The following is a 21,485-nucleotide window of genomic DNA, read 5'->3' on the forward strand; positions in this document are numbered from 1 at the left end:
GTCTACCCCCACTCCCTACATTTGGCTCCCTGAATAAAAGAAAAGGAACTGTGAGTTGCCCTATCTTTCCCTCTTCTATAACATTTTCAGCATGAGTTATTGTCTACTCCAAGGAAATAACACAAGTAAGAAAGAATATACTGGGATTACTTGGTTATTTGTGGTTCCTAGCATACCGCTGCCTTCTTTCTGCATTCGAGGTTCTGTTTAGAATGGCCAGTGTGGCCTCTGGGGCTGCAATGCTCCGCGCACTCAGTCACAGGGACAACACACCTGCCTTATCTTCACTCTGAGTCTCACCGTAACCCCACGAGCAGTGGGCCCACCGGTGTCCCCTGCACGCAAGTGGGCCACAGGAAGGTGGACACATGTACTGTGTCCTCTGCTCATGCACATGCCCAGTTGTCCTATTAGATTCTAACTATAAAATAAAAATCCAAACTAAAATGATTAAGAATTACAAGATGGCCATAGCAGAGCTTTGAAAAGGTGATTGCCCGGTTCACATGTCCATGAAGCTACCTCCAGGCACGGCACCATGGGCTGTATGAGCAGTTAGGTATGGGCAAGAGATCTCAAAGCTGGCAACCCGAGGGCCAAATGCGCCCCCAAGATGTCTTGTCAGCCTTAAACTTGAATGCCTTTAGGTCGGCTGCTCTTCAATCCACTCCAGTCTCTGTTGTTACTCATCCTCTCATACTCAGCCTGCTTCACCCATTTCCATCACACCTGGCCTCTAGAGGCATTTGAGTTTGAGAACTCTGATTGAGGGGAGATGGCAAGAAGTGATGGCATTGAAGGAGGGGCTGATGCACTGGGATAGGACCTAGGGCTTCCTGCAGCAGTTGATGATGGTGAGTGAAGGGTTCAAGCAGCAAGGCAGCTCAGGACTTCTGGGCACAGGGGTTGGATGGGTTAGAAGGGGTTAGAGACGAGCCATAGAAACCACCATCGTAACTGGAGTGATCCAGGCAAGGGACCGTGAGGTCTAAGCTAAGCACAGAGGTGGAATGGAAGAGCTGAGAAGTGAAGAGGGGGGAGACGGCGACCAATGGGGCCATGCGTAGAGGAGAGGTGGACAGCAAGGAGAACCAAGATTCCCGGCTTGGTGAATGGTGCGCCATGCCTTTCTCCCGGACAGAAGTATAGGAGGAACAGGCTGTGAACTGAAGCAAATGAATTCCTTTTTGAATCCATTAAGGAGTCCGGAGGACACTCAGGAGGGAAGTGTCTCATAACGGGGTGGCCACCTGGCGCTCAGAAACAAAGTCTGGGCTGAGTGAGAGCCAAGTGTGCCCGGGGAATACAGGAAGAAAAAGAGGAAGACAAGGGGCTGAAACTGGGGCTCTGAGAGATGACATCTGAAAGGCGGGCAGAAAAGAGAACCAGCCAAAGACAGCCTGACCTGGATGGCAAGTGGGAACCAGGAGAGAGGGGTAGGAAAACCGAGTGTGTGAAGAGGGTGGGTGCACAAGACAGGCTTGACTCGGATAAAAGGGCCAGAGAGCATCCCCAGTGGACGCTGCGCAAGCATTTAAGGCAGCCATCGGGGAGGGGCAGAGGAGTGTGTTGGGGCTGCTCCACCCTGTAGTGGAGGCCTGCCACGTGACAGCCACAGCTGGGAGCCCTAGAGGGCAGAGGGGCCTCTTGTGTGCTGACTTCTTTTTGTTAGATGGCAAGATTGAGCAGCTTGATGTGCTGAGAGGAAAAGCCCCTACAGACCCTGGGAACCTTTTTTTTGTTGTTAACCTATAAACATTTTAGAAGATAATACATATAATAGATAAGGCAAGATATCCTTTAGCTTCAAAGAGACTCACTCAAATGGCCTTCTGTATCCTTGGGCCATAGTTGGTGGAATCCGAGGACGAGGAACTCTGACATATGGAAGCTGCACTGTATTCATTGTACTGAGACATTTTACATGATGGTCTTGAGCCTCTGCGAATTTCATTATCCATCAGGACTCCTGGAACCAATCCCCCACAGATATCAAGGGGAACCTATTTCAAATATAACTGGAGCTTAAGGAAAAAACAGGATGAGATGGTTGGCTAGCATCATCGACTCAGTGGACATGAATTTGAGCAGACTCTAGGAGACAGTGAAGGACAGGGAAGACTGCTGTACTGTCCATCAGTACATTAAATTAAAAGAGATGATGCAAAGAGTTGAACATAATTTAGCAACTGAGCAACAACCAAGGGGAAAACACTAGAGAATGAGTTTGGGACAAATAGCTTGATTTCGTGGTCCTGTCTCTATCCTCTATTCCTAGTTCATAGATGGTATTTTACATGTGAGGGCTACACCATCTGCAAATAAAGAAATTTAGAAACCAGTATAATAGAGATGTTTCTATGGGCCAGAAACATTTCTGTTATCCTCCAAGTTATTTTTGCTGTTGTCGTTTGGTTTTAGTCAAGTAGGGCTAGAACTTCTACATTTTACTTAAGTTGTTGAAGAGATAAATAAAAAATCTTTTCACCAGAGAAGATGAAATTAATAAAAATGGTAGGTATTTACCATAGTTAACTTATATAAAGAAGGAACCCTCTCTGTGCATAAATCTCCTTTGCGGGAGGTTTAATCATCTAATACATTTGGTTCAGCTAGAGCAAAATCATTCATTTCCTCTGAAGTGGCAGTTTTAATTCTAATAGCAAAATTTTTATACATTACATACATATGCTCTCCTGAAAGAGAATAATTGTATTTTCAAGTACTCCAAGTGACCACATATCACTTGGGCAACCACTTACAGAAGAGAGAGATCAAAAGATTATTTTTAAAATGAAGCATGCTAATTTATCATATCAAATTTGTCATGACTTCATAGCATTTGAGGCAGGAGGAAGGCCTATTATATATGCTGTCTGCCATCTTTTTTTAAATTAAATTAAAATTTTTAATTTTTTTTATTTTTTGGAGGCTAATTACAGTATTGTATTGGTTTTGCCATACATTGACATGAATCTGCCACGGGTGTACATGTGTTCCCCATCCTGAACCCCCCTCCCACCCCCCTCCCCATCCCATCCCCAGACCCTGGGAATCTGAAGCAGGGCCAGCTGTCTCCCAGGACCATTGATGATAAGATGAGTTAGTACATAGAGACAGCTTAGGAAATGTTCCCTGTCACCATACTGTGGGGGAGAACTTCTGAGCAGCAGGCAGAAGCATTCTCTTTTCTCCACAGTGCCTTTGAACTCTCTCCCTTCTTTCTCTCATTAGCCTTGGAAAGGAATAAACACGTGGTTTCTTCTCTCCAGGGCTGACGCTTTGCTGCCAAGGGTGGGAGCATCTGAATGGCCCCAGACTCTCCGACCATAGTGATGGGCCTGGGCCTCGTGGTTTACTCACCTCCCTTGAACCCGTCTCCACATGCTCCCAGACCACACACACCTATCACTGTTTCTGCCTGTGCTGAACCCCTCTGTGTGTTGCTGGCATTTGCTCTATCTGAGGGCATATGGTGATACATCCTGAGGTCCTGGGTGTCAGGACTTGGAAGCTGTAAGCTGAGACTCCCTTCTTCCTACAGAAATAAAGATGCTTGACTCCAGAAGCAGCCTCCATCTGTTTTAGTTTCCTTTGCCTCCTGTAACAGATTACCACAAACTTAATGGCTTAAACAATAGAAATTTATTCTCGAATGTTCTGGAGACTAGAAGGCTAAAATGAGTCTTTCAGGACTAAAATCAAGCTGTCAGGAGACTGGTTGCTTCCTGAGGCTCCAAGGGATGGTCCCGTCCTTGCTTTTTCTAGTCTCGGGTGGCTGCCTGCATTCCTTGGCTTGGGGCCTCCTCCTCATCCTTCCTTTGCTTCCATCCTCAGGTTGCCTCCTCTTCTCAGTCAAATCTCCGTCTGCCTCCCTATTATGAGGATACTTATGACTGTGATTAGGACCCCCCTGAATAATACAGGCTAGTCTCCCCCCTCCCCTGGCCACCCTCCATCATAGCATCCCTGAGGTAATCACATTGGCAAACTCTCTGTTGCCATGTACAGTCCCGTTCAGGATTAGGAGTTGGATACCTTTGGAAGACAATACTCAGCCTTCTATACCATCATCAGAGTGCATTCTCCAAGTGTGCTCATGATGTAGAGAGGGCATATATTTTGCTTGTTTTTCTGTGGAAGAAGTGAAAGCTCTGTGACTTTTCAGATGAAACACAGACCTTGGGGGTCTGTAGCAAGACCAAGAGCAATGCCAGACCTCTGGCTACAAATCGGGGAGGGGGGGTGCACGTTCTCTAGCTTCACATTAAGGCCCCGTCACCGCAGAGCCTTAGTGCTGAGACAGAACCCTGTAGGGGTTTGGAAGCTGCCTGGGGCGATGCAGTGCATCGAAGCTTAGACGAGTCCCAGTTTCCAAGAGCTCATCTGCAGTTTCCGCGTCTGGGCAGGAAGGTGGCATAGCCATAGCGACCCTGACAGAGACTCCTGGCTTCTCACAGCCACTTGCGAGGCTCTGGGTATTGGCTGGGGTCTGCCTCTGATGCAGGGAGTTGGGTCCTCACTGGGCTTTTCCAGGGGAAGGGGGCAAGCAAAAATGCCCCTCTCTGGGCATGGCACGCTAGGGCTCACCTTAGTTCTGAGGAAGCACAGCTTCTCCACTGGCAGGCAGGGTCCCACTCAGCACCAGGGAACGAGATATTTTCCATCAGAACTCTGCTGCCCAGGCTCACGCAGATTCTTTTGTTTTATTGTCTCGAGCAGATGAGCTCAGTTGTGGGGGAATGAGGCTTTGGCTGGTAGGCTCTGTTGTTTGTCTTACAGAGACCAAAACCCTCCCCTCTCTGTCAGACCAGGACCTAATAAACCCCACACAGAGATGCCTGAGCCCTGCCAATTGCACCCAACTGTGCGGCCTGCCTGGGAAACAATGTTTATCCTGCTTTTAGACGCCTGGCTGCCCCAGGCGCGGGGCCAAGGGCACAGCGCCTGCCCCGTCCTGCCAGCTCAGACCACTAATGTGGGAGCAGGAGGGATGGAACAGATTGAAACAGTTTGGAAACAGGGGTGGCCTGGAGTTGAGAGGGCCCTGAATCTGAGCCGTGGGCCCTTGCTCTTTGGTCCCATGTGAGTGTCAGGGGCAGATCCCTCTCATCGCTGCTGCCCGTCCACGAGCCAGTGTTGATGGCAGGTTGGGGAGGGGGTGTTCTGCTGGTCCCAGCTGCCAGGAGGAGGAAGAGCGTGAAGTCAAAGTGTTAGCTGCTCATTCATGTCCGACTCTTTGCGACCCCATGGACTGTAGCCCGCCAAGTTTCTCTGTCCATGGAATTATCTTGATAAGAATACTGTCTTATACAGTATAAGTAATATAAGAAAACAGTAATAGCATCATTGAATATGTTTTTTTCAGAACCATATAAATATGTCTGTAACATTAATACTTCCTTTTAAGACAAATATAAATTCAAAAGATTTTATTTAGAGAAACTGTTCTAATTAAAATTGTTTTCCTTCACGCTAAGTGTATATTTAGATTCATAATTGTTCAGAGAAAAGAATTCATTGTAAAATAATGCCAACCTATATAATGATGTAATAAATTATTTTGTACTTAAAAAAAAAAATACTGGAGTGGGTACCATTCCCTTCTCCAGGGGATCTTCCTGACCCAGGGATCGAACCCAGGTCTTCTACATTGTAGGCAGATTCTTACCATCTAAGCCACCAGAGAGGAGGAGGAAGTTGTAAAAGCTGGGTTAATCAGCTTCTCCCACATCCCTCTCTTCCCGTCTCCTTCATAACCATTAGTGCAGAGACAAAAAGAGCAAAAAGACATGCTCTCAGTAAGTGGCCACATGATTTTAGTATCATTTGGGGCCATGTTCAATATAATAATACTGCATAGTAAGCATGCAGGCAGGCTTTCGAATTGATTTAGAACCCAGCATGTCTATGGGGCTTCGCAGGTGGCACAGTGGTAGAGAATCCTCCTGCCAATGCAGGAGATACAAGAGATGGGGTTGTGATCCCTTGGGCAGGAAGATCCCCTGGAGTAGGAAACAGCAGCCCACTCCAGTATTCTTGCCTGGAGAATCCCATGGACAGAGGAGCCTGGCGGGCTACAGTCTGTGGGATTGTAGAGAGTCGAACACGACTGAGCGCGCACACACACACACACACACACACACACACACACACACGTGATTCTAGTGGTCTTTGAGGACTTCTCAGGGGGTCACTCAGGAGGGCATGGCAGAGTGCCTGTCCTACTAAAGCAGACCTGACCTTTGAAGGAGGCTCCTACAGCCCAGAACAAGCTCCTTATCTGGGAACTTGGTCCCAGGCCTCTCCAATTCCCAGAATGGGGTCCTGGCACCCTGCTCACAGGGGCGTAGGCTTGAGGACAGCTCTCTCGGACCCAGCAGGTGGGCCTCAGGGACATGACACCCACTGCACAGTCAGGGCTGCTCTCTGCTGCTGGTCTGGGCCAACCGCCTTGGGGCTGCCCGGTGGCTGGTGAAGCTCTATGTTCCTGGGCATGCAGAGTCCTCTCCTCTGGTCACCTTTCTCATGCTGCCGGGTATTCATGCAAGTTTCAGAGCATCTGCCCAGTGCCCACGGCCTGTCAGACACTGTGTTCTGAGGACCAAGGACACGAAGGGGACAGCCACAGCCCCTACCCCCTGGGGTTTATGCTTGAGGTGGGGATGGGCATTGAATCAGGAGAGACATGCACAGGCATTGTCAAAACAGAAGGTGACGTGTCCTGTAAGAGAGGCACATTCACAATACTGTGGGAGCAGGATGGAATCCAATGGGGGATAGAATGGTTTTTCAGAGGAGAAAGTGGTGTCAGAAAAGCACATGGGAGCTTAGATCCCTGAGGGGTGAGTTTGTAGGACTAAGTGGTCAGCAGGAGCAAAGCGTGGTGGCATGAATGTGGCCCAGGATGGTGGCAGTAGACGGCTTCATAAGAGTAGACTAGGGTAAATAAGGAGCTTCCCAGGTGGTGCTAGTGGTAAAGAACCTGCCTGCCAACGCAGGAGACAGATGAGATGCAGGTTCGATCCCTGGGTCGGGAAAATCTCCTGGTGTCAGAGATGGCAGCCCACTCCAGTATCCTTGCCTGAAGAATCCCATGGACAGAGGAGCCTGGTGGGCTACAGCCCATGGGGTCCCAAAGAGTCAGACACACCTTGGATAGATAAGAGGAGCAGCAGGGGAGGATGCTGGGCAAACATCTGGTGTTATGTTGGTTACACAGGACTGTAGAAGCCTGTGGAGGGGTTCAGACTCCAGGAGGGGCAGCCAGCAAGGGCCCTAGGGGTGGGGCATTCTTCCATCAGCCTAACCCCTCCATCCCCCTCTCCTCCATCAGGAAGGTGCAAGGACACCCTCTCCACCATCACAGGGCCGATTACACAAAACACGTATGGGCGGAATGAGGGGGCCTGGATGAAGGACCCCCTGGCCAAAGATGAGCGGATTTATGTAACCAACTATTACTATGGCAACACCCTGGTAGAGTTCCGGAACCTGGAGAACTTCAAACAAGGTACGTGCTACAGGTCCAGCTTGAGGGAGGGTCTTCCTTCTCCATGTCCTCTGTTTTAATGACCAGATCACCCAAGGTGCACACAGTGGATAAGAAGGGGAAAACCTTCTTCTGATGGTAAAAGACACTTCTAGCAATAGGATGTCCCTCTTCCACACCCCTTTTCATCTTCCAGCCCCTGAGACATGGGACAACTACCCAAGGGAAGTGATATATCTTCCCTTTCCCGTGGTCCTTGACTGTTTATAAACCATGTTCATGTATGTTAGCATCTGGATCCTTGAAGTAGCTCAACGAGGGGAGTGGGAATTGTCATTTATAAATGACAGATGAGGGTGCCTCACAGAAGTAGGAAGTGGCAGAGCCAAGACACAAACCCAGGGCTCCAGACCCCAAGCCCATGGCGCATCCCCTCCCTTTGGGCTGCTCCTTCACCCTCCCCGCCTGGCGGCTGTCACTGCACTGTCGCCCTGAAGCCTCCTGCCTTCTCACCGCCCGCAGGTCGCTGGAGCAATTCCTACAAGCTCCCCTACAGCTGGATTGGCACGGGCCACGTGGTGTACAATGGTGCCTTCTACTACAACCGGGCCTTCACCCGCAACATCATCAAGTATGACCTGAAGCAGCGCTACGTGGCTGCCTGGGCCATGCTCCATGACGTAGCCTATGAGGAGGCCACACCCTGGCGGTGGCAGGGCCACTCGGACGTGGACTTTGCTGTGGACGAGAATGGGCTGTGGCTCATCTATCCGGCCCTGGATGACGAGGGCTTCAGCCAGGAGGTCATCGTGCTGAGCAAGCTCAATGCCGTGGACCTGAGCACGCAGAAGGAGACCACGTGGCGCACGGGGCTCCGGAGGAACCTCTACGGCAACTGCTTTGTCATCTGTGGGGTGCTGTACGCCGTGGACAGCCACAACCAGCGCAACGCCAACATCTCCTACGCCTTCGACACCCACACCAACACCCAGATCGTCCCCAGGCTGCTGTTTGAGAATGAGTACTCCTACACCACCCAGATAGACTATAACCCCAAGGACCGCCTGCTCTATGCCTGGGACAATGGCCACCAGGTCACCTATCATGTCATCTTCGCCTACTGACACCCCTGTCCCCACAAGCCGAAGTGCAGCGGGGCTACTGGCACCTTGCGTGTGTTTGTGTGTGTGTGTGTGTGTGTACGCATGTGTTGTTTAAAAAATATATATTATTTTGTATAATATTGCAAATGTAAAATGACAATTTGGGTCTATTTTTTCTATGTGGATTGTAGATCAATCCATTCGTGTATGTGCTGGTCTCACCCTCCATGGTTTATATTTTTGTGCAAATCAACTTCTCCTTTTGACCAGTAACCACCTTCCTTCAAACCCTCAACCCCCTCCAGATTCCTGATCTCCATCTGAGAAGGTTTCGTCATCAGGGTCTTGTAGGCAGATGGCACCAGGAGCAGGAGTGAAGGAGGCAAGAAAGAAGTGCTAAGGGGGGGGAAATTTTTTTTTATGTATTGGAGAAGTTTTTGAAGGAAAAAAAAACATTAAAAAAAATGCTTTTTTTTTTTAAATAAAGAAGAAATTAAAAATAACCCCAAATGCGTTTTTGTTTAGCATGGCTATGTCTGACAGGATTATATGCCTCCCCCAGAAGGAGATGAGTCTATGTTTCACAGAACCATACTCATGCTGAGCTGCTCCCAGGCAGCTCCTCTCCCTCCTAGAGCGGGGCTCCGTTGGGGGGCTGAGGGGTGGAATTTGGAATGAGCTGACTCCCACGGCACTTGCTCTGTGGCATTGATCCCTCCCCGGCTCTTCCACTGTCAACCAGCTTCCTTGATCTGTTCGGGTTTTTTCCTAGTCATTACCCAAGATGTAGGAACCTGTTCATTCCTTCGTCTTTCTCCATGTAGTCTGGTGGTTGGCACCATTGAAAATATAAAGCTGAGTGTGACCTTTACCCTGTACTTCTTACGAAGCTTACAAACAATTAATTTCCCCTTTTCCCACAGTGCTCTCCTCCGCTGATCCTGAACATTCACATTCAGCCAGCCTTCCTTCCCAGCTTCCCCAGAAGGGGAAGGGCCTTCTTCTGAAACAAGGCCCCTGTGGGAACTGGGTAGATCCTCCCCATGCCTGTGTGTGAGTGCCTGCTGCCCACAAGCAAGCCCTTTCCTCCACATGACACAAATCATGAGACAGAAGCCTGGGCAGAGACAAGCCCACTGACAACCAGATGCTGGCCGAGGTGATCACGGAGCAGGCCAACTTCAGTGTCAGCGTGGCCTGGTCCTCCAAAGTCCTCTACACCATCCCCACCAGCCCCAGCCACCCACCCCAGACTGTGCCAAGTAGTCATTCCCAGACACCATCAAAGGGGTGGGAGCCACAGGCCTTGGGAGCAGCACCCCAGACTGTTCCAGAGAGAGTGCTCTCGAGTGTTTCCCTTTCCAAGGAGGCCTGGGGGGCCTGGCTGTGACTCTATTTGTCCTGGCCTTGGAGGGACATCTTTCTCCAGAGGTTGTGGGTGGTAGGCAAACCCAAGAGTGATGTGGGAAGACAGGTCACCACACTGTCCCCACACTGCACCATCTCTACCTCCACCCCCATAGAGGGAGCAGCACTGCCTGCTGAGTCCTTGTGCACAGACACACCCCTCTCCCCCACCTCTGCCCTTCCCACCGCCCCCACCCCGCCTGGCCTGCAGTCATCCCCATAGCTTATACCTCTCTGCACAGTGGGTGGCTTCCACCCCCACCCCGCTAGCAGCTTCCTCCACTTAGACTATTCTAAATAACGAAAATCCAAATGACTTCACTTTGTCTTGGGGCTGTTTGGGTCAAATTCTCTGAAACAGATGCTAGTGCCTATCAGGCTTGGAGGCAGCAGCAGGGCTTACAAGCTGGTATGTCCGGGGTTCAAAAAGACTTTGATGGACGATAATGGGGGTAGAGTTGCCCACGTCCAGAGGCCTTGCCCTGCTAGAGGAGAGAGAAGCATTGCCTCCCTAGACTTTGGCCCTTCTGTCAGGCCCCAGGTGGAAACCATAGCAGAGTCAGCATGAGCCCCTGCTCTGAGGGAATGGGGTAAGCCACCAGGAGAGTAACTGGTGGGAGCTCACATCTTATGGAAATGTTCATCTGTCTATCCAGCCATCTGTCTACCCAGCCAGCCATCCACGCCGCCCCGGCCCCTGCACACACCCATCCATCTATGTAAAGTGATACCTTGCCAGACTACCCAGGTAGCTCAGTGCTAAAGAATCTGCCTGCCAATGCAGGAGATGTAGGAGATGCAGGTTTGATCCCTGGGTCAGGAAGATGCCCTGGAGAAGGCAATGGCACCCCACTCCAGTACTCTTGCCTGGAAAATTCCATGGACAGAGGAGCCTGGCGGGCTACAGTCCATGGGGTCGTAAGAATCAGACATGACTGAGCATGCACACATGTACACCAGACTCCCAGACGAGGGCTTGTCACCTAGGCACACTCAGCCCTCCTGGGACCTCACTGCTGGGCGGCCCAGAGGCTTGGCTGGTTGTGTGCCCCTCTCCTCTCTGTGCCTGAACCGTAGCCTAGGCACTTTGCTCTATCCAGATCTTGCCAGGACTTCCCAATCTGCCCACTCCTCAGGTCTCTGCATCAGCCTCCTGAGGGTTGGGCTGCCCTGCCATGTCGACAAAGGAAGGTCTCAGACTTCAAGTTTCCAGGGCAGACTGGCCTTCAGGGATAAGCCTTAGGAACAAGCAATGGGGATCAGTAGGATGTGGGCAGGGACCAGGAAGGGCCCCAGCTGCTATGGAAAATAATTCGTTCTGGGAGGCCTGGCTGAAAGGTGCAGGTGTAGGGGTCCTAGGACATGAGCCGTGTCCCCTGAAAAGCCAGAACCTGGGCTGAGGAGCCTAGAGGCAGGAGCGGCAGAGCAAGGACCAGGCAGCTGTATCACCTACGCCAAAGGAGTAAGCGTCCGCAGCCTGGATCCTCGGGCCCCGGACAGGGCTGGTCAGCAGGTAAGAAGGCAGCTGCCCACCTCCTCGGTGACTCTGGGATCAGGCTCCCACACGGACACTCATGTGGCTCCTCACCCGAGCACCAGTTTTCCTGCCCTGGCTCCTCTGAGCTCCTCCCAGCCCCTCTCAGTCGTCACGGAGCTCCCCCTGCTGGGAGCGCAAGGGGCCCTGAGAAGCAGCCCCAGGGATGCCAGCTGCCGCCTGTCTGGGCGATCTACTTGCCCCAGGGCCGAAATGCCCACTCAGGCCAGGTGAGGCTCTGCTCCCCAGGTACCTCCCACACGCTGGAAGGAGGAAGCAGCGGAAGGGGTGACCTCAGGCCTGACGCTGGGTGGTCGGAAACACTTCCCCTGAGCACATCCAGGACTTGTCCAAGCAGCTTTATCATCGCCGGACTGAGTTTCAGAAACATGAAGAATTAGAGAATGAGTTTTTCAGAAAGTTGAAGAGGCAGACAAACAGCCAGGTAGGTACCGACCCTCCTGGCCTTTCCCTGACCTGTGAAATGAAGGGGGATCTTCCAGCTCCCAGATTTGCCAAGTCTTCTCTGAGCTTTGTAACCCATCACCTAACCTGGGGCACTTTTTTAAAATATATTTTTAATTGGAGGATAATTGCTTTACAAAGTCGTGCTGGTTTCCAACATTCAACAGCATGAACCTGCCATAGGTATACGTATGTCCCCGCCCTTTGGACCTCCCTTCCACCCAGCCCACCCCCTGCCCACCCCTCTAGGTTGTCACAGAGCACCAGGTTGACAGCAGCTTTCCACTAGCTATCTATTTTGCATGTGGTAACATATGTCTCAATTTGTCCCACACCCTCTACTCCCTACCCTCACTGTTTCCACAAGTCTGTTCTCTGTCTGCATCTCTATTCCTGCCCTGCAAACAGGTTCATCAATACCATTTTTCTAGATTCCATATATGTGCATTAATATACGATATTTGTTTTTCTCTTTCTGACTTACTTCTCTCTGTATAATAGGCACTAAGTTGATCCACTTCAGTTCAACTGACTCACATTCATTCCTTTTTATGGCTTAGTAACACTCCGTTGTATATATGTACCACAACTTCTTTATCCATTCATCTATCAGTGGACAACTAGGTTGATTCCATGTCGTGGCTATTGCAAATAGAGCTGCAATGAACATGTGGATAACATGTGTGTTTTTTTGAATTATTAACCTGGGGCATTTTAATTGCTTGATACTGATGGGAAAATAGATTTACTTTTGTTTTCCTATTAAAGTATTTTCCAACAGTATCATTTTCAAAAGTGGGGAAAAATATGACTAACAATCTACACATTATTTTTGCATTTATCTGTTCATGTTTACATGTATCCATTCAACAAATATTCACAGAACCCCCACTGGGGAACCTAAGTGACCAAGACAAAGTCCCTGAGCTCAGGAATCTTATATTCTGAAGCGGAGGAGAGAAAAGGAATGTACTGATGTGTGTTATGACAGGTGGCAATAAAAATAAAGCAGGGAAAGAATATAGAGAAACACAGGAGGAAGAGAGGGAGTGGCTTCTTGTATAGGCAGGTCAGAGAAAGTCTCTGTGATATGGGGACATTGGGACAGAAGCAGAAGATGGCAGGACTGAGCATGCAGACCCCTAGAGGCTGACAGCAGGGGACGGGACCAGCCAACACCCTGAAGCCACCGCTCTCAGCAGCATCAGCCCAGAGCAGTGAGCCTCCAGGCTCCGGGTGAGGTGCCCACAGCCAACCCAGCCCCCGGGCAATGAGCACATGTATTCTGTGGCCACGTGATGTGCTCACACCCCTGGACACAACTGGCTGATGGCCTGCAGCCCTGTTTTGTGCTATCACCAAGGGAGGGCTTCCCTGGTGCATAAGTGGTAAAGAATCCGCCTTTCAATCCAGGAGATGCGAGTTTGATCCCTGGGGTGGGGAGGTTCCCTAGAGAAGGAGATGGCAAGCCTTTCCAGGATTCTGGCCTGGGAAATCCCATGGATGGAGGAGCCTGGCAGGCTACAGTCCTTGGGATCACAAAGACTTGGACACAACTTAGAGACTAAACAATAACAACAAAACACCAAGGGAATCGGGATGTCTGCTGGAGGAAACTGTTCCAAGACCGCAGTCTGAGTTCTGATTCCGCAACTTGGCATTCATACGACCTCAGAAAAGAGCACACACAGCCTATAAGGAGGATAGATTCATGGAAGATTAGAACAGGGCAGTGCAAGTAAAAGCAAGTGGAAATCACTAGCCAAAGTCCTCATTTAAATTTCTTGAGCCAGCTTCTCCTCTCGACTTCCCTGATGGTCTCCTGGTCTCTGGGATATCAGTTTAAGGCTCCTTTCTTAGCTTTGCCACCGCTCCGAGATACTTTCCTTCCGCCTGAGGCACTTTTGGGAGACAGTGGGTTTTTGTGGACAAATATCTGCTCTGCCTTGTTCTGGCTGTGTGATCTTGGGAAAAACACTGAACTTCTCTGAGCCCTCAGTAATGGGTCTGTCTTTGATTGGCTGTTTGGGGACATAATGAAATAACACCCAAAGCACAAGGCAAAAATAGCACACAATAGCTTTCATTGTGACTTTATTGTGCTTTTATTGTGACTGACAATTTTCAGCCAGAAAAAAACATAGGAAAGTATAATGAACTCCCATAGCCCCAACATCAAGAATATAATAATTATCAATATTTCATTATATTTGCTTCAACTTAAAAAAAAATTGCCTAAAATATTTCAAGGACATCATAACATTTTACCCAAACTTACTTCAGTAGGCCTATTTTGAAAGAAGGACATTTTCCTACATAACCTCAATGTAACAAGGATAACAATGATTTCTTAAAATTAGTAAAACCAACTCTCATTCAATTTCCCCAGTTGTGTCAACAATGTCTTGTACATTTGGACCTTTGAATCACATCACTCAATGTCGCAGGAGCAGTGGCTGCGACGGCGCAGGAGCAGAGCTACCACATGTCCAAGGTAAGGAGCAGTGGCTGGGCTTTGCTGGAGCAGCCGTGAAGAGACATCCCATGTCCAAGGTAAGAGAAACCCAAGTAAGACGGTAGGCTCTGAGAGAGGGCATCAGAGGGTAGACAGACTGAAACCACAATCACAGACAGCTGGCCAATCTGATCATATGAAAAACAGCCTAACTCAATGAAACTAAGCCGTGCCCTGTGGGGCCACCCAAGACAGACGGGTCATGGTGGACAGGTATGACAGAATGTGGTCCACTGGAGAAGGGAGTGGCAAACCACTTCAGTATTCTTGCCTTGAGAACCCCATGAACAGTATGAAAAGGCAAAAAGATAGGACACTGAAAGATGAACTTCCTAGGTCAGTAGGTGCCCAATATGCTACTGGAAATCAGTGGAGAAATAACTCCAGAAAGAATGAAGGGATGGAGACAAAGCAAAAACAACACCCAGTTGTGGATGGGACTGGTGATAGAAGCAAGGTTCGATGCTGTAAAGAGCAATATTGCATAGGAACCTGGAATGTCAGGTCCGTGAATCAAGGCAAATTGGAAGCAGTCAAACAGGAGATGGCAAGAGTGAACGTCGACATTCTAGGAATCAGTGAACTAAGATGGACTGGAATGGGCGAATTTAACTCAGATGACCATTATAATCTACTACTCTGGGTAGGAATCCCTTAGAAAAAATGGAGTAGCCATCATAGTCAACAAAAGAGTCCAAAATACAGTACTTGGATGCAATCTCAAAAACAGCAGAATGATCTCTGTTCATTTCCAAGGCAAACCATTCAATATCACGGTGATCCAAGTCTATGCCCCGACCAATAATGCTGAAGAAGCTGAAGTTGAACAGTTCTATGAAGACCTACAAGACCTTCTAGAACAAACACCCAAAAAAGATGTCCTTTTCATTATAGGGGACTGGAATGCAAAAGTAGGAAGTCAAGAAACACCTGGAGTAACAGGCAAATTTGGCCTCGGAGTATGGAATGAAGCAGGGCAAAAGGCTAATAGAGTTCTGCCAAGAGAACACACTGGTCATAGCAAACACCCTCTTCCAACAAAACAAGAGAAGACTCTACACATGGACATTACCAGATGGTCAACACTGAAATTAGATTGATTATATTCTTTGCAGCCAAAGATGGAGAAGCTCTATAGAGGCAGCAAAAAGAAGACCAGGAGCTGACTGTGGCTCAGATCATGAACTCCTTATTGCCAAACTCAGACTTAAATTGAAGAAAGTGGGGAAAACCACTAGACCATTCAGGTATGACCTAAATCAAATCCCTTATGACTATACAGTGGAAGTGAGAAATAGATTTAAGGGACTAGATCCGATAGATAGAGTGCCTGATGAACTATGGACGGAGGTTCATGACATTGTACAGGAGACAGGGATCAAGACCATCCCCAAGAAAAAGAAATGCAGAAAAGCAAAACAGCTATCTGAGGAGGCCTTACAAATAGCTGTGAAAAGAAGGAAAGTGAAAAGCAAAGGGAAAAAGGAAAGATATACCCATTTGAATGCAGAGTTCCAAAGAATAGCAAAGAGAGATAAGAAAGCTTTCCTCAGCGATAGGCAAAGAAATAGAGGAAAACAATAGAATGGGAAAGACTAAAGATCTCTTCAAGAAAATTAGAGATACCAAGGGAACATTTCATGCAAAAATGGGCTCAATAAAGGACAGAAATGGTATGGACCTAACAGAAGCAGAAGATATTAAGAAGAGGTGGCAAGAATACACAGAAGAGCTGTACAAAAAAGATCTTCACAACCCAGATAATCACGATGGTGTGATCACTTACCTAGAGCCAGATATACTGGAATGTGAAGTCAAGTGGGCCTTAGAAAGCATCACTACAAACAAAGCTAGTGGAGGTGATGGAATTCCAGTGGAGCTATTTCAAATTCTGAAAGATGATGCTGTGAAAGTGCTGTACTCAATATACCAGCAAATTTGGAAAACTCAGCAGTGGCCGCAGGACTGGAAAAGGTCAGTTTTCATTCCAATCCCAAAGAAAGGCAATGCCAAAGAATGTTCAAACTCCCACAAAATTGCACTCATCTTACATGCTAGTAAAGTAATGCTCAAAATTCTCCAAGCCAGGCTTCAGCAATATGTGAACTATGAACTTCCAGAACCAGTTCAAGCTGGTTTTAGAAAAGGCAGAGGAACCAGAGATCAAATTGCCAACATCTGCTGGATCATGGCAAAAGCAAGAGAGTTCCAGAAAAACATCTATTTCTGCTTTATTGACTATGCCAAAGGCTTTGACTGTGTGGATCACAATAAACTGGAAAGTTCTAAAAGAAATGGGAATACCTGACCTGCCTCTTGAGAAACCTGTATGCAGGTCAGGAAGCAACAGTTAGAACTGGACATAGAACAACAGACTGATTCCAAATAGGAAAAGGAGTACATCAAGGCTGTATATTGTCACCCTGCTTATTTAACTTCTATGCAGAGTACATCATGAGAAACATCGGGCTGGATGAAGCACAAACTGGAATCAAGATTGTAGGGAGGAATATCAATAATCTCAGATATGCAGATGATACCACCCTTATGGCAGAAAGTGAAGAAGAACTAAAGAGTCTCTTGAAGAAAGTGAAAGAAGAGAATGAAAAAGTTGGTTTAAAGCTCAACATTCAGAAAACTAAGATCATGGCATCTGGTCCTATCACTTCATGGCAAATAGATGGGGAAACAGTGGAAACAGTGGCTGGCTAGTTTTTTGGGGCTCCAAAATCACTGCAGATGGTGATTGCAGCCATGGAATTAAAAGACGCTTGCTCCTTGGAAGGAAAGTTATGACCAACCTAGACAGCATATTTAAAAAGCAGAGACATTACTTTGTCAACAAAGGTTTGTCTAGTCAAGGCTATGGTTTTTCCAGTCGTCATGTATGGATGTGAGATTTGGACTGTGAAGAAAGCTGAGTGCCGAAGAATTGATGCTTTTGAACTGCGGTGTTGTAAAAGACTCTTGAGAGTCCCTTGGACTGCAAGGAGATCCAACCAGTCCATCCTAAAGGAGATCAGTCCTGGGTGTTCATTGGAAGGACTGATGTTGAAGCTGAGGCTGCAATACTTTCGCCACCTGATGCGAAGAGATGACTCATTGGAAAAAACCCTAATGCTGGGAAAGATTGAGGGCAGGAGGAGAAGGGATGACAGAGGATGAGATGGCTGGATGGCATCACCAACTCAATGGACATGGGTTTGGGTGAACTCCGGGAGTTGGTCATGGACAGGAAGGCTTGGTGTGCTGCGTTTCATGGGGTCACAAAGAGTCAGACACGACTGAGTGACCGAACTGAACTGAATCAATGTCTACACTTTGAGTTTATGGTTTTACATCTTAATTCTCTCTCTCTTTCATAAATTTTACATTTTAGAATAATTTAAGAGTTACGAAAAAGTTGCAAAGTTAGTACAGAGAGTTCCCAACTATTCTTCAGTTTCCCCTAATATTAATATCTTATGTAATCAAGGTATTTGTCAAAACTAGAAAACCAATATCGCTATATTACTATTAACTAAACTCCAGTTAGATCTTTTAGTCTAGAATAGTTTCTTCCTGTTCTGTCCTCTTTCTTTCATGCCTTGATTTGCTGAGAAAAATCATGTTGGGTTTTTGTAGAACATCACTTTCTGGCCTTATCTGATTGCTTCCTTCAGCTATCATTTAATTTATTCCTCTCTCCCTTCTTTTCCCTTTAAACTGGACGTTAGATCTGAAGGCTTGATTAGGTCCAGGTTCAACTGTTTTTGGCAAGAAAACTGTATGCTGATGCTCTGAACTTGGTGCTTAGTATTTTCCGTATTTTCCCTACTACTTCCTCTGCCTCCTCCAGCCTCACCACCCCAAGGTGCGTATTGCAAATGCCCCATACCAGTTCTATTGGCTTCTCTCCCACAGATCTATCAAGCCCACACCGACAGATGAATCTTACTTTGATAATGTCCTTGTAATTGTCAAGTTGAACAGGGTGCTTCAGGACTGTAGTCATCAAGCAGCTTTATTTTTCCTACCAGTACCCCTGTATTTGGGGGGAAGAATATCCCTGTATTTGGCGGGGGTGGTGGTGGAGAGCCTTGTCTTTTCTTGCTCCCGTATGAAAAGCTGGGCAGGTCCTTTGACTTTTCTGGGAACTCTTAGGTAATAAAAAGTCCTATGGTCACCTTAAATAAACAAATGCAGATTCAGTTTTAATCAACACATTGGACTCCACTTCAGGTAGCTGCTTCAGTCTGTTGGAGACCAGAATCCTGCTCTTGGGGAGGGGGTCATCAACTCCCCCAGATGGCTAACTGGTCCAGAGTTGGACAGGAGAGAGAGGGGAACAAGCAGGGCAGGGAAGTTGTGGTCTGGCTGGTAAAGTCATGGTGGTCCCGCTCTCTTGCGAGGCATTTAAAATCCTCTCTCTCTCTCTCAGGCACTTTTGTGGGTCCTTTGAAGAGCCTCCTCCTCCTTTGATAGGGATGTCTTGTCGTCTTCTCTTCATAAGGAGTTGAAGCATCTTTATTCTGGCTGGTTGTCCACCCCTTCCCCAGCCCCTAGGATTCTAGTGATCCTTCCGATGGCATACTGCTGAAACCTCTGTCCCTCTAAAATGGCCACCTAGAGCAAACTTAAGATGACCCCATGTATAGCCACATCTGATCCATAGACATTTTTCACTTGTTATTTATTCTGACCAAGCCTGGGAGTGCAGGTTGGCCTCCAACTAAGTAATCTTTGCTTTCCTGAAAAGTAGTAGCTAGCTAGCCCATCTTTCCTCTCTAGGTCTCCCAGGTGGGAGTCAGTCACAGGTCCACTGTGACCCCCGAACTACAAGGAACACAGATTAAGTGTCCCAACTGGTCCATTTCAAGCTCTCTTCCCTTAGGCTTAAGGGGAAATGCGGGCACTCCCTGCTCCAGGAGGAAGGGCAGACCTCGGAAAAGCTCTTTCCAAGGGAATTCTCTTCATTCTCTTTAAAAAATCCAACTCAGATTTTTTTTTTTTTTAAATAGTCTTAAGGTGGGTGAAGAGTTTAAGTCTTCACCCAGTTCCAGGATACCTCCCTGGTGAATACAGAGTGGAGTCTGGCCCCTGCTTTGCAGTGAGAGATGTAGTGTCTCCTGGAAACTCTCACTTTCACTTTCTATAATACTTCTCAGGTTCCTTCCTCCTATTAGCTTGGTGAAAAAGTAATTGCAGTTTCAGACCATGAATTTTAAGTCATTATAACTAGGCTCAAACACAGCTTTATCAATCAAAAATAGGATCGATTACAATCAACACATTTTTGCCAACGAGAAACAAGTTTGTTTGTTCCTGTAGCATAAAAATCTGTGCTTTGGGATTTGACAAAGTCTTGGAAAGCATTTTTTGCCTCCTGATGGTTGTGGGTGCATTTTCCCTGCAACAAGTTGTACAGATGCTTGAAGAAGCGGTAGTTGGCAAGAGGTCAGGTGAATACTGCGGATGGGGCAAAGCTTTGTAGCCCAATTCATTCAACTTTTGAAGTGTTGGTTGTGCGACATGCGGTTGGGCATTGTCCTGGAGAAGAATTAGGCCCGTTCTGTTGACCGATACTGACTGCAGGCGTTGCAGTTTTCATCTCATCTCATCGATTTGCTGAGCATACTTCTCAGACGTAATGGTTTCGCCGGGATTCCAGAAAGCTGTAGTGGATCAGACAGGAAACACCAAACACTGACCATGACATTTTTTTTTGGTGCAGGTTTGACTTTGGGAAGTGTTTTGGAGCTTCTTCTCAGTCCAACCATTGAGCTGGTTGTCACCGGTTGTTATATACAACCCACTTTTTCTTTTCTTTTCTTTTTAATTTTATTTTATTTTTAAACTTTACGTAATTGTATTAGTTTTGCCAAATATCAAAATGAATCCGCCACAGGTATACATGTGTTCCCCATCCTGAACCCTCCTCCCTCCTCCGTCCCCATACCATTCCTCTGGGTCATCCCAGTGCACTAGCCCCAAGCATCCAGTATTGTGCATCGAACCTGGAGTGGCAACTCGTTTCTTACATGATATTTTACATGCTTTGATGCCATTCTCCCAAATCTTTCCACCCTCTCCCTCTCCCACAGAGTCCATAAGACTGTTCTATACATCAGTGTCTCTTTTGCTGTCTCATATACCGGGTTATTGTTACCATCTTTTTAAATTCCATATATATGAGTTAGTACACTGTATTGGTGTTTTTCCTTCTGGCTTACTTCACTCTGTATAATAGGCTCCAGTTTCATCCACCTCATTAGAACTGATTCAAATGTATTCTTTTTAATGGCCGAGTAATACTCCATTGTGTATATGTACCATAGCTTTCTTATCCATTCATCTGCTGATGGACATCTACAACCCACTTTTTCTCCTGTGTCACAATCCAATTGAGAAATTTTTCATTGTTGTTGCATAGAATAAGACAAGACATTTCAAAAAGACAAGATTTTTGATTTCTAGTCAGCTCATGAGGCACCCCACTCCAGTACTCTTGCCTGGAGAATCCCATGGGCAGAGGAGCCTGGTAGGCTGCAGTCCATGGGGTCGCTAAGAGTTGGACACGACTGAGCAACTTCACTTTCACGCGTTGGAGAAGGAAATGGCAACCCACTCAAGTGTTCTTGCCTGGAGAACCCCGGGGACAGAGGAGCCTGGTGGGTTGCCGTCTATGGGGTCACACAAAGTTGGACACGACTGAAGTGACTTAGCAGCAGCAGCAGCATGAGACACCTACTTACTGATCTTTTTCACCTTTATAATCTGCTTCAAATGCCAAACAACTGTAGAATGGTCAACGGTGAGTTCTTGGGGAACTTCTTGTGTAGTTGTAAGATCAGCTTCTATGATCCTCTCAATTGGCTGTTGTCAACTTCCAATGGCCAATCACTGTGCTCTTCATCTTCAAGGCTCTCGACTCCTTGCCTTTTATTGCATCCATCTGTGAAGACGTATAATCTACTCAGTGACGTGTCC

The 21,485-nt window shown here is 47.5% G+C and overlaps 1 protein-coding gene and 1 long non-coding RNA gene across 5 annotated transcripts in view; one reads left to right on the forward strand and one right to left on the reverse strand.

Annotated features, from left to right (window-relative positions):
• The window catches only part of OLFML2B (olfactomedin like 2B), a 49,594-nt gene extending 40,495 nt beyond the window's left edge, over positions 1 to 9,099 (forward strand). For 3 of the 4 annotated variants that reach the window (XM_005203491.3, XM_059883697.1, XM_005203492.3), the window contains exons 7-8: positions 7,337 to 7,513; positions 8,015 to 9,098. In XM_005203491.3, coding sequence (XP_005203548.1) covers positions 7,337 to 7,513; positions 8,015 to 8,616 — 779 coding nt within the window. In that variant the 3' untranslated portion in view covers positions 8,617 to 9,098. Of the gene's footprint in view, positions 1 to 7,336; positions 7,514 to 8,014 lie in introns of all 4 variants that reach the window. The other variant, NM_001100354.1, reaches the window with a different exon arrangement.
• On the reverse strand, positions 3,028 to 5,418 carry LOC101907213 (uncharacterized). Its single transcript, XR_805275.4, has 3 exons — positions 4,591 to 5,418; positions 4,039 to 4,134; positions 3,028 to 3,875 (listed from the first exon to the last, which is right to left on the reverse strand). It is a non-coding gene; the product is annotated as an uncharacterized lncRNA (long non-coding RNA).
• Positions 9,100 to 21,485: the final 12,386 nt, after the last annotated feature.

This window comes from Bos taurus, chromosome 3 (genome assembly GCF_002263795.3).
Source record: "Bos taurus isolate L1 Dominette 01449 registration number 42190680 breed Hereford chromosome 3, ARS-UCD2.0, whole genome shotgun sequence".
In the NCBI taxonomy this organism is placed as follows: Eukaryota; Metazoa; Chordata; class Mammalia; order Artiodactyla; family Bovidae; genus Bos; species Bos taurus.